General features: G+C 50.2%; 1 protein-coding gene across 1 annotated transcript; it reads right to left on the bottom strand.

Moving 5' to 3' along the window:
• Nucleotides 1-266: 266 nt before the first annotated feature.
• Nucleotides 267-4,917, bottom strand: PRF1 (perforin 1). The gene is made up of 3 exons (XM_006142281.3): nucleotides 4,786-4,917; nucleotides 2,684-3,255; nucleotides 267-1,804 (listed from the first exon to the last, which is right to left on the bottom strand). The coding sequence occupies exons 2-3, from the start codon at nucleotides 3,220-3,222 to the stop codon at nucleotides 679-681; spliced, it is 1,665 nt and encodes a 554-aa protein (XP_006142343.1). The 5' UTR covers nucleotides 3,223-3,255; nucleotides 4,786-4,917; the 3' UTR covers nucleotides 267-678.
• Nucleotides 4,918-12,283: the final 7,366 nt, after the last annotated feature.

Below are 12,283 nucleotides of genomic sequence, written 5' to 3'. Positions count from 1 at the left end.
CGCCTGGAATGAGTTTTTTTAAGCCACCGGGTCCAGGATGCGAACTGCGGTCGACTACATGGGAATCCAGTGACAGAGCGATTACGCTAACTGCTGGTTCCAATGTAGGTGTACTATTACTAAAAAAAAAAAAAGTGAGAACAGTTTATTTAAAGTTTTTCCCCCCTTCTTGTTTTTTAACTTACCTGACCTGCCTGCCTGCTTTCTGTGGGTCACTTATCTCTGGGGTGCATCGTCCCCCTCCTCTCTGGCACAACTCCACAGCATGGTCCACATTGCATCATATTTATTGACTATTGACTCCCCATCAAGCCATGTACACAGTGAACAGGTCAAGACAACCCTGGATTTATCTGAGCAGCAAGGATGGTGGGCAGAGAAGAGGGCGAACGGAGCAGATGGGGCAGGAGGGCTTAGACTGAATACGATGAAGGACTAGCTGTGCGGGAGGACTGTGAGGGAAGGTCTTACAAGACTTGTGCTCCGCTCTGTGCACCAGCTGCTGGCTGGAGCTTTGCTGTGGGTAGGGCTCGAGAGTATTAGAGGGCTAAGGCAGTTGGACAGAGAGACTTGGCCTATAAAGTCTGCCACCCCAGTAAAAAGGTTGAAGCGTCAGTTTTCCGACTGTCCAGTGGGAATATGAGTTTGAGCATGCTCGCTTGCTAGAGCTCACTGTTCCTACCACACAGCCCCGCTCCGGTTTCCTGGAGGCTCCCCCAGAAGCCCTTGGGGGATATACTCCATGCAGGTTGGCCCTGTCAGGTGGGGCAGGCACTTGGCCTGGTAGAAGAATTGCAGGTAACCATGGTTCAGGTGGCATTTCACCTCATGGGGGCCAGACTTTGGAGTCTGGTCGCAGGTGCCAAGGAGGTCATCATCCCAGCCGTTGTCTGCATCCCAGACCTGTACCCTCAGGGGCCCCCCTGTTGCCAGGACCACGTCCCCAAAGTCCAGCCGTGCTGTCCACCGGGGGTGGTTATTGTTCCACACGGTGCCTGTCCTCAGCTGCTGGCCACCAAAGAAGACCTTCACGTAGGCGTCCGAGGCAGTGAACCAGTCTCCCTTCAGACCTGCTGCCTGGAATTTCATCACCTCCAGTCGAGCCAGGCCCCTCTGCCGCGGGCAGCATTGGGTGGTGACCGCCGAGCCGTGGCACACACACTGGCACGGGTCTCGGGAGCTCTTCTGCTGGCCTGGTGGGCAGGGCCGGTTGCAGTCCCTCCAGCGTGCCCTGTCTGTCACGTACTTGCTCACAGCCTGCCTCAGCGCCTCCCTCCGTGGGTCCTGCTTCTCTAGGAGCACATGCAGAGGTTCCAGGCTGTAGTCCACCAGGCCGGGCCTGTCAAACAGCGAAGCCACCCAGGCTGAGAACTGCTCAGGCCCAGCCTGGTTCCCGAACAGCAGGTCCTGAAAGGTGGAGTGGTGGCCGCCGACCGTCTCGGAGCGGCGCTCTCGGTAGGCCTGGTGGAAGGAGGTGGTCAGCTTGTGCCGCTTCTTCTTCTCCTCGCAGGCTTTGGACTCGGCGGAGGCACTGGCGCGGCCGCCTATGCTGACCTCAGCCTCCACGGCCAGGCAGTCCCCGACCTCGTCAGCTGTGAGCCCTTCCAGGGCCAGCTCGCAGGTGCGCAGGGCGGTGAGGTCTGAGATCCGGCCACCCAGCTCCATGGACCGCATGAAGTGGGTGCCGTAGTTGGAGATGAGCCTGTGGTAGTAGGGCTCAGTGGAGGCGTTGAAGTGGGGGGGCAGGTCCCTGAGGGCCCGCTTGAAATCAGGATGGAGTGGGGGAGCGTGCACCAGGTGCAGACTGGAGGGGAGAGAGACGCGTTAGTTGGGTGGTATTTTCCCCATTCAGTCACTGCCTCTAGATTGCCCAGTGTCACATGCGAGTGGGCAGGACAAGGACTGGCTGCAGGCTGGCTCCAAAGCCCACGCTCTGGGTACTGACCTGGCAGGGAAGCTGGAGGGGAGCTCCTTTGTATAAGGAGTTTCTCCTTTTCGTTTTCAAAACAAAATTTTATTTTCCTTTTAATCTTCTTACTATAAAAGCCATGAACTGCACCCATGGCTTTGGAACCTAATCACGTGGCCTTCATTGTGTCCGCCTGGAGTGAGCTCCATGTGCGTGGGCTTCTGAAAACTCTAGTCGCTCAGGAGGAAGTGCCCTGCCTCACTGTGGCCTCCAGTCTGAGAAGTCCGAGCAGCTGACTTGGGCTCAGCGCGCAGAGACCACGTGTCTAGGTGCATGGACTCCCCATTCCCTGGGGCAGGGGCCGTGACCACTGGGGCTTTGACAGGCAGATGCCAATATTCTCCAAGGGATGAATAAGGCCCAGAGAAGAGAAGTGAGATGCCCAAGGTCACATAGCAGTGAGGACAGTGGGTCTAGCCAGGCCCCAAGCCTCTGTCCCCATCCAGGAAAGACGTCAGGGGAGGCTGGCAGTGCCCAGACAGAGGAACTGGGTACTCACTAGACCTAAATGGCACCGTGTGGGTGCCTGCTCACCCCTCCTCTGCCTGGTGTCTCCCTGGGCACGTCCAGATTCGGTCCTCAAGAATGGAGGAGGCTGCAGAGCCAGGATTGTGACTTCCTCCTGGCGGAAGCAGCCTTCCAGTCCCCATCTGCCATTCCAGTGCTCCTAGACCACCTTTTTCAAGTCCCCTGCCACTGACTCCCCGCTCTCACCTGTAGAAGCGACACTCCACCACGTCGCTATTGAAGCTGTACTGGTCCTGGTGGGTCTTCTGGGCTGCGAAGTCCGCCGCCTTGGAGTGCGAGCCGGCCACGGACACGTGCACGTTGCTGCTGGGTTTGGGAGTCACATCCAGCCCGACCTGCCAGTTGTTGGTGATGCTGCCCGCAGCCTCCCGGGCCACGGCCTCTGTGGAGCTGGCTTTGCCCTTGACCACTTGGCGCTGGCAGCCAGAGCCCTGGGCACGCCAGTCGGTGAGCGCCAGGGGCAGGAGTTGAAGCGCGTCCTGCTGTAGGGCGTTTTTGCAGAGGGTGCAGGTGCCGTCGGGCCGCAGGTACCTACGCGTGTCCACAGGGTAGAAGCCTGAGTGGCGCAGGCTGGTCACATCCACACCTCCCCCAGCCAGCTCATAACCGGGCACAAAGCTGTGGGTCTTCTTGCACTCTGAGCGTGTGGCCGTGTGGCAGGGGGCCGGGACAGGCAAGGGCAGTAGCAGGAGAAGTGTGCCCAGGAGGAGCCGGCTGGCGGCCATGGAGCTGCAGATAGGTGACTGGCCTCTGAGAAGCTGTAGGCAGAAGGCAGAGGATGGCTGGCTTTACTCACACTGGATTAGCACTCACACTGGATTAGCAGGTGGTGGGGGGGGCTGGCTTATCTAAGTCACTGAACACCAGAGCTGCAGTGGTCTTTACAGGCCTAGCCCAGCCTACATTGCGCAGATGGGCCCAGAGACGGGTGTGACTTGTCCAAGGTCACACAGCCAAGAGGAGCCCTCTGCCAGGATTTCACTGTCTAAGGCCTAATGGGGATTCACACTGGTAACTCTGTCCCCTGGACATAACAGCCGCTGGTGGGGCGGGGGCTCTGATCAGCAAAGAAGGGACAGAGTAGCAGGTTTGGGGAGGGGTCTGGGGACCTAAGGAAGCCTGGCTTCTGGAGAAGTCTTATTTTTAGCCCCAGAACAGACCACCTGTTCCTCACCCTGACTCTCGTTCTGCCTGTGTCTCTGTATTTACCTCTATCTCTAATCTCTCTCTCACTAAGTCTTGAAGAGAACTGGGAAAGAGACAAGGCCACGTATCATCTCTATTCTCCCCATTTGCCCTTCGGACCCCTCCCTCAGAGCCTCGTGGAGGGGGATCAGTCTGAACTCCAGGGCGAAACTGCCGAGACACGTGCAACCCCGAGAGCCTGTGTGGAGGCTCTGGAGCTTGGATTCGACCGACTTCCTCCGAGTGCTCAGGTCTCCTCTTTGACATTCCCTGCCCCACTCTGGAATGGCCTAGAAGGTTCTTCCCTATTTTGAGGTGGCTCTGAGGCCTCACCTACACTTGCTTATGATCTGGAGTGCCCCGGGTACCCCATCCAAACCGAGCTCCTTGGAGGCCACCCCACTCCCACCGCCTCTGTGGCAGCAGTCTCCCAGATGGTGCCGTGGAGAGCTGGCACCTGCTGTGCCCTGCCTGGAGGGTGAGCAGTGAGTTCCAGGTGACGTGGCAGGCCCCAGGAGGGAAAGGGAATCCCCCAAAGACCTATGGATCACCCACTTAGGATGCAGCACAGGGATCATGACTTGATCCAGGGAACTCCATCCTCATCCCGGCCTCAGGGTATTAACTCTCAGGAAGCCTGATTCCAGCTTTTTAGAAGCTTTTTTTTTTTTTTTTTAATAATTATTTTAACTTTATTTGTTTATTTAGATTTGACCTGAGGGGGCAGGGGAGAGAGAAGGAAAGTGAGAAAGCAAGCCTCCAGGTCCAGGATTTGAACCATGGTCAGCCATGTGGGACTCCAGCGCCCTTAACCACCACACCACCTGCTGATCCCGAGCTTTATAGAAGCTTTAACTGCGGGCACTTGAAGAGGCCTTAGAGGCCATGTACCCTAACCTCTTCGTTTTATGGTTGGGGAAACTGAGGCCCAGGGTGGGCTCGGGCTGTCCAGAGCATCAGCACCAGAGCAGGGTCTGGAACTCAGATCTCCTGTCTTACAGGCCACGGCACTTCCTGCTCCATCAAGCTCTCTCCCCATGGTCTGACCCACCCACTCCCTCCTGCCCAGGGCCTGGCCTCCCCAGTCCCTGCTTCCCTCCTACCTGGAGTCCTGTGTGGAGAAGCTTCTGCCCAGATGCCTCTCCCCACCAGAGGCTCCTGAAATGGTGGTGCAGCCCCCCACGCGGCCTGCCCCACTGCTCGTCCCCTGGACCGCTGATCACCTGCTTCCTGCTCCGCCCTCAAATGTGGTCTCAAGGCCCTCGAGCTCCCGCCTCCCACCAGCACCCACCCTGTCAGCACCTCCTCATCCGGCCCAGCTGACAGCCCTCAGGAAGCCAGCTGGAAGGCCAGGGGCGCATCTGCCGAAGTGGTTCAGCTCTGGGGCTGATGCGCAGGCCAGCGGGGCCATCCTGCCTCCTGCCTGTCACCTGTGTAAGATGTCAGGAGCTGGGAGGGTAGGCCTGGCCTGGCTGTGCCCTAGCTGTGTGGCCTCTCTGTGCCTCAGTTTCCTCCTCTAAAAGTAGGTTGATAACGTAGACCCTCAGGGGTTGCTGCGAAGGCGAGGTACATCAGTAGCGTGTAACGTGCTCACGACATGCCCGGCCCTCGCTTCATGCGGGCAGCCATGACCATTCCCTTGTCTCTGAGCAGGGGAGAGAACAAAGACAGTGCTAAACCCTGCTGCCCACTTCCTGCCGCATCTACACCCCAGCTCAGACTCTGGACCCCAAACATGTTTACTGCGCCCCACCCCAGTTTGGGAGGAGAGCTAGTGGCCTCTGCACCAGCCCCCAGTCCGGCCCGAGCTGTAGGCATTGCTGAGAATAGGTGGGACCAGAGGCCCGGGTCTTCCTCGCCCTTTGCCTTGTCTGAAGTCAGGGAGGGGTGAGGTTTCCATGGGTTGAGTGACTCAGAAGGCCACTTCTGGGGGGCAAAATCACACTGGTTCTGAGGTGGGGGTAACTGGGTTAGTGGGGGCCCTGTTCTCACCTCCAACTGTGTACGTGATGGGAACAAATAGCCACAGACCTCAGACCACAGGTGACACCGCATCTTGGGTCACGTCTCAAGGGTCATCCCTCATTCTCTCCCTGTGTCCCTGCTCTTACTGGAACACGGCCCACCCTGCCTTCTCAGAAGGTGGCCCCATGATTTCCTTTCAGCTGTGCCTCCCCTCTGCCGGAAAGTGCCCTCCTCACCCCTGCTAGCTCCCGCTCGTGGCCTGGCATAGATGTGAGGCTGTGAGGTGTTCAGTTCCTGCCCGTGCTGGGAAGGCCAGTTTGAGGACATGGAAACCCTGCGAAAAACTGTAGGAAGAGAAGAGCAAGGTTCCAAAAGCGCATTAGTCCCAGCGTCCCCAGAAACGTGCTGGTGACTCTTGGCCATAGATCGTTAACCCTTCTCTGGGCCTTCCCTTCCCCATCGATTAAATGAAAGAGAGGACTTTGGGACTTCTCAGAACCCTTCTGACTAATGACAAAAGGGCACCTTTAGTGGTTTTCGAACGACTTCTGAAACAGTTCATGGTCAGATGATGGTGGTGGCGGGCTTGGAGGGAGAGTCTGTTGAAGAGCTGTGGGGACGTTGCGTGTACAGCCATTTTGGGTTGTAACTGATGACAGTGTCCTGTCAGCTGAGACTCGCTGCTGGAAATGTGCATTCGCTTTTCCTCAGAGACACAAATTTCAGCAAGTGCACACTTGCCCAATCGCCAGACCCCATCTATACTTTGTGTGTGTGTGTGTGCAAGAGGGTGTGTGTGCACTCACCAGAGAGAGACAGAGAGGAGGAGGAGAAAGCAACCCCCTTTTACTCCGTCTCTCCCTCCTTTCGGGATCTTGGGCATGCATACACATGTACCTGGCCGTTTTTCAAGTCACTAGGTCTGGGACTTGAACCATGGGGTCAGTTGTGTGGGATCCAGCTGCCTTAACCACCAGGCAATGGGGCTGACCCTTTATGCATTTTTTATATTAATAGTTTTATTGAGATACAATTCATATACCATCTAATTTGCTCATTTGAAGAATATGATTCTGGGGTTGGACAGTGGCTCGGCGGGAGTGTGCTGCTCTGCGAGGCTGACTCACTTGAGAAAGTTCTGGATTCACTGAAGGAGCCCTCCCTGGGTACTCAGGACTTGTGTGTGCCCATGATGTGGAGCCAGCTGAAGCTGGGGGTGGATTGTGGCATCCAGGCACTGCTAAGTGTACTCTCTTTCTGTCTCTCTTGTTCTTAGAAGAAATAAATAAACCTAAAACACATTTGGTAGGGCTGGCATGCTGTGTGGAGGTTAAGGAGGCTGGATCCCATATGGTTGACATCACAGTTCAAATCCTGGACCCTGTGACTTGAAAATCATGTTGGGTGAGTAGGTGTACATGCCCTACATCTCAAGAGGAGAATGGAGGAAAAGGGATTGCACATGGCCATCCCCTCCCAGGAGGGGGAGTGATTTCTCACTTTCCTCTGTCTCTCTCTTTGTCTCTGGTGAGTACATGCATCCTCTAGCAAAACGTTAAAAAAAGATGTGGTCTATGACCTAGAGGGTTCTCAGTATGTCCACCATCAGCATCGTCAGTTTAGATCACTTCCAGAAGAACCCTGTGCCGCGGACAGTCCGCACGCCCCCCCAGCCCTAATCTGCTTTATGTCTCTATGAGTTTTCCTGCTTGGAGCATTTCGTTCGAGTAGAATCACACAATGTGTGACCTTTGGTGTCTGGCTGATTTCATTTAACATAATACTTTCAAGGTTTATTCATGTTGTAGCGTGTGTCAGGATTTTATTTCTTTTTAATGACTAACGTGATTGTATGGGCATACCACATTTAGTTTACTTCGTCACCAGTTGATGGATATTGGAATTGTTCGCACTTTTTGGCTACTAAGAATAATAGCTGCTGGGGTCAGCAGGTGGTGTGATGGTTAAAGTGCTGGATGCCACATGGCTGACTCTGTAGTTCAAGTCCTGGACCCGACGGGTTAAGAAACACACTGGGTACATTTGCAATGTGTGGCCAAAGTCCCAGGAGGAGAATGGAGGAGAAGGAATTGCAGTGTAGCCATCCCCCCACTTCCCCACGCCCTCGCCCATCCCCTGTGAGTGATTTCTTTTCCCCTTTCTCTCTCTCTCTCTCTCTGGGGAGTACAAATGCCCTACAGGAATACAGGAAAACAAAATAAAACAACAATAAAAAAAAATAAAAAAAAAAAAACAACTGAAAACTGGAGGGAAAAAAAAAAAAAAAAAAAAAGAAAAGAAAGCTGCTGTGGGCCAGCAGGAGGAACAGAGGTGAAGCTGGCTGGGTCTCACATGGCTGACTTCATGGCTCACGAGGCAGTGTGTTCGACTGTGAAGTTTGCTGCCTGTTCCCCCACGTTTGGCTTGGTAGAAATCAGTACGGCAGGATTTGGATCAACCTCAGCTGTGGCAAAGCTTTGAATTAAATTAAAACAACAAAATCGAATCTTAGTTCAGGTACTATTTATTCATTTTGTCTGCTTCTAGAGAAGGTTTATTTTAGATTGCTGTTTATCCAGAGAAGGGTCAGTCTATTATATTATGAGATTTAGTAAAGTTTCTCAATACCGTTGTGTTTTAATTTTGAACGATAAGGTATATGGGGTATGAAGGGGGGGAAGGGCTTGGAGATAATCCCTGTCTGCCCTTCCATTCTTCTGCTGTCGATGACACACTAAGGAAGTGCCACCTATGCAGCATCTCTGCCAGCCTTCACTGGACACTGGATCTACTGGCACCTTGACCTTGGACTTCCCAGCTTCCCAAACTGTGAGAAATACATTTCTCTTGTTTATGAATTACTCAGTCGAAGGTATTTTTTTAAAGAGAGATTTTTGCTATAGGGCACATGTTCTGGCCAGAGACACAGAGAGAGACAGAAAGACAGAAGGCGAGAAATCGCCCCTAGGGGGTTGGCCATGGCGCAATCCCCTTTCCTCCATTCTCCTCTCAGGATCCTGGGAATGCATGCACACATGCTTGCCGGGTCCGGGACTTGAACCGTGGTTGACTGTGGGACTCCAGCGATGTAACCATTATGCCATCTGCTGGTCTGTATTGAAGGTATTTTGTTATAGCAGCAGGAACAGACTAAGATACTCTACATGGAATGCATGCGGGAGCTACTGCTTCTGATTGCATGGGCTTATAGAAACAGTACCTCTTACATAATCAGCACCCATGAACTGTAATCTAAAAGGCCTTTAATGAAACAAGTGTTTAGATGGTAACTGTTGTGTTTATTCTGTGTTGGCTTTGAAGATCCATGCGGTCGTGAGTACTGTCTTCATCCTGTGATAATTCTTTGGTCCTTTTTCTTTACAGGTTTGTGAAACCTTGAGATTCTTATCTTCAGTCCTTGTATGTGTTACCCACAGTCCTGCTCACTTCCCATCAGTCTCAGAAAATGAGCCGAAGAATCTTGTTTTTCCATTTTCTGGAAGAGTGTGCAGGAGATTTGTTTCTGTTGTCCGAGAGACTTGAAATGACGGAGTTTGAGTCTTCAATAGTTCTCTCTCTACTCAGATCTTCTGTAGTTGGTTGGCTTGTTTATTCCTGGTATCTGTCTTGGCAAGTTTGTCTAGAAAATCTTCAAGTCTGTCTAAAATCTGACACTTGTGGGCATAAACTTGTTTACAGTGTTATTTTTCTTTTTAAAGGAATCTTTCTGAGTACGTGTTGCCTTCTTTTGATCACAGGCTTTTTAAAATAACTTTCTTTTTTTTCGAAATCAGTCTTGCTAAATATTTTTATATATTGTGTTAATTTCTCTCCACAGAATATGCCCTTGGCTTTATTGATCCTGTTATATCATTATTTTTCATTTAATTGATTTGATTCTTTTCATTTCCTTTTTTTTATGTTAAAAACATTTTTTTGGCTTCTATTGTTCTTTTTCTAACTTCTTGAGTTGAATCCTTAGATCCTTAATTTTTGAAGAACTTTAAGCATTTAAAGGCTCTGCATCTTTCTTTCTTTTTAAGAATTGTTTTATTTAACTTTATTTATTCTCTTTACTTATTTTAACTTGACCCGAGAGGGATAGAGTGAGAGAGTGAAAGAGAGTCGGGAACGAGAAAGCAGGCTGCCAGGTCCAGGGCTCAAACCGCGGTCAGCCATGTGGGAGTCCAGTGCCCTTAACAACCACTACTCCTGCTGGCCCCAAGACTGCATTTCTAAGAACCTTTTAAGCTGCATCTGAAGTTTTGGTATGTGGTATTTTCATTATTGTCTAATTTCTTAACATTGTATAAATTTCTTTATGCTTTCTTTTGTGTACTGTGAGTTATTTAGAAATGTACTTTTGACATTTTCAAGCATACGAGGTTCTAAATACTATTTCTAGGCTGTAAATTTCTAACATAGATGCATGTTGTCTATGTGACATCCATTCTTTGGTGTTGACATTTTCTCCATAGTCCACTGACTGTTCAGTTTTTTTATAAATGTTTCTGCATTCTTGAGAAGAATATGTATTTGTTCATTTTTAGATGTAGGCTTCTATGATCGAATCTTTGGTCTCTTGAAAGGTTACTGAAAAGTCATGTTAAAATCTTCCTCGAAGAACTAGCAGATGGCATAATGGTTACGTCACTGGACTCCCACATGGTTAACTGCAGTTCGAGTCCTGGACCCAGAGGCTTGAAACTCATGCTGGGCACATATGAGTGTGTGCCCAAGATCCCAAGAGGAGAGTGGAGGAGAAGGGATTACGGTGTGTCCATCCCCCCGGGAGGGTGTGATTTCTCACTTTCTATCTCTCTGTCTCTTTCTGGGTCTCTGGCAAATGCATGCACTCTATAGAAAAAAATCTCTCTCTCAAAAATATCTTCCTTGATAAGAACAGGCTTTATTTCTCCCTGCTACTGTGGTTCTGTTTTTGCTTTACATAGTTTGAGACAGCCTATTAAACTAGTTTAGTATCCTTTTCCCTTCCCGGTGAATTGAACTCTTTGTCATTACATAGTGGCCATTTTTATTCCAAATAATGCTTTTTGTCAAAATGTCTATTTTGTCTGGTATTGATAGAGCTGTCACAACTTTACTTATTATTACTTTTTTCTTCCATGAGTGAGAAAGACAGGAAGAGAAAAAGAGACAGAGAGACAGCACCCCGAGTGGAGTCTAGATGCCAAGACCCACACCTAGTTTTTAGCCAGCTCTGGATGGTGGGCAAACACATGCCTGGGTACTCAGGACAGTTCTCAGACTTGAACTAGGAACCTTTCCATATCGGACCGGCTCGCAGAATGCATTTTACTACTGTACCACATCTGGCCCTTATTTACTATCCCTTTTGAATTTTTTTTCAGGTATATATATTCTTACTTACAGTTTTTAAAAATTGCTTTTTTTCAACGTTTCCTTTGAAAGGAATTATTCCTTTTTTAAAAAAAATTGCTACAGGAGACATATGTTTAACTTGTGTGTGCATTCAAGAGTGAGAAAGAGCGAAAGCATCCCCAAATAGTACATGGTCATGCTGCAACCCTTTTCCCTCCATTTCCCCATTCTGTCTGGGTTTAAGGGACACATAGACATGCTCTAAGCATATTTCTCAAATTGTTGGATTCGAACTGTGATCGGCCATGTGGGATCCGGCTTCCTTCACACAGCACTTAACCACTGTGCTACAGGGCTGACCCTACTATTATGTTTAATTGTAATAAAAAATTCATAACACAGAACTTACCATCTAAATCCCCCCCCCCCTTAGATTTTTACCCTAGGGTATGATCACTTGCTGGAGAAAGAGAGACAGAAACACAGAAAGAGGGAAAGTGAGAAATTACCCCGTGGAGACATGGCCACACTGCAATCCCTTCTTCTCCATTCTCCTCTTGGGATTTTGGGCATGCTCACACATGTGCCTAGTGTGATTTTCAAGCCTCCAGGTCTGGGACTTGAACCATAGTCAGCTATGTGGGAATCTAGTACCCTCACCACCATGCTACTTGCTGGCCCCTTGACGGAATTTCTTTTTTTAAAAAATTATTTATTTATTTAATTTTATTTATTTTTTAATTTGACCAGAGAGAGAGACACAGAGAGAAAGAAAGAGAAAGTGACAAAGCAAGCTACCAGGTCCGGGACTCAAACCACACTCAGCCATATGGGAGTCCAGCGCCTTAACCACCATACCACCTGCCGGCCCACCCTTAACTGAATTTTTTAAAAATTACATTATTTTCTTTTTTGCCCCAAATCCTGTGGTTTATATCTTATACTCTCTATTTTTTTTCTTTTAAAAAAAATTGCCAGAGGGTGTGTGTTCTCACCACAGTAAGAGAGGCGGGGAAAGTGAGAAAGCGCCTCTCATGGGGAATGGTCACACCGCAATCTCCTCTCCTCAATATCTTCCTTCCTTCAAGACTTTGGGCATGCGTGCATATGTGTCTGGTGTGTTTTTCAAGCCACCAGGTCTGGGACTTGAACTACACAGTTAGCCATGTGGGATCCAGCTGTCTTAGCCACCATGCCACAGCTGGATCGCACCATCTAGTTCTAATTTTCTAGTAGTTACCCATAACAATGCTAATATGCATTCTGAACAAAGTCTAAAGTTCTTGACTATTG

The sequence above is a fragment of the Tupaia chinensis genome, unplaced genomic scaffold (genome assembly GCF_000334495.1).
Source record: "Tupaia chinensis unplaced genomic scaffold, TupChi_1.0 Scaffold000072_1, whole genome shotgun sequence".
Taxonomy (NCBI): Eukaryota; Metazoa; Chordata; class Mammalia; order Scandentia; family Tupaiidae; genus Tupaia; species Tupaia belangeri.
The sequence above is the reverse complement of the archived record's forward strand: the minus strand, read 5'-3'. Positions and strand labels throughout refer to the sequence as shown.

Excerpts from the sequence above, each read along its gene's own strand:
- PRF1 (XM_006142281.3), bottom strand. The coding sequence starts at position 3,222 with ATGGCCGCCAGCCGGCTCCTCCTGGGCACACTTCTCCTGCTACTGCCC. Across the intron at positions 1,805-2,683 it reads GTGGAGTGTCGCTTCTACAG|TCTGCACCTGGTGCACGCTC; the intron begins GTGAGAGCGGGG and ends TCTCCCCTCCAG.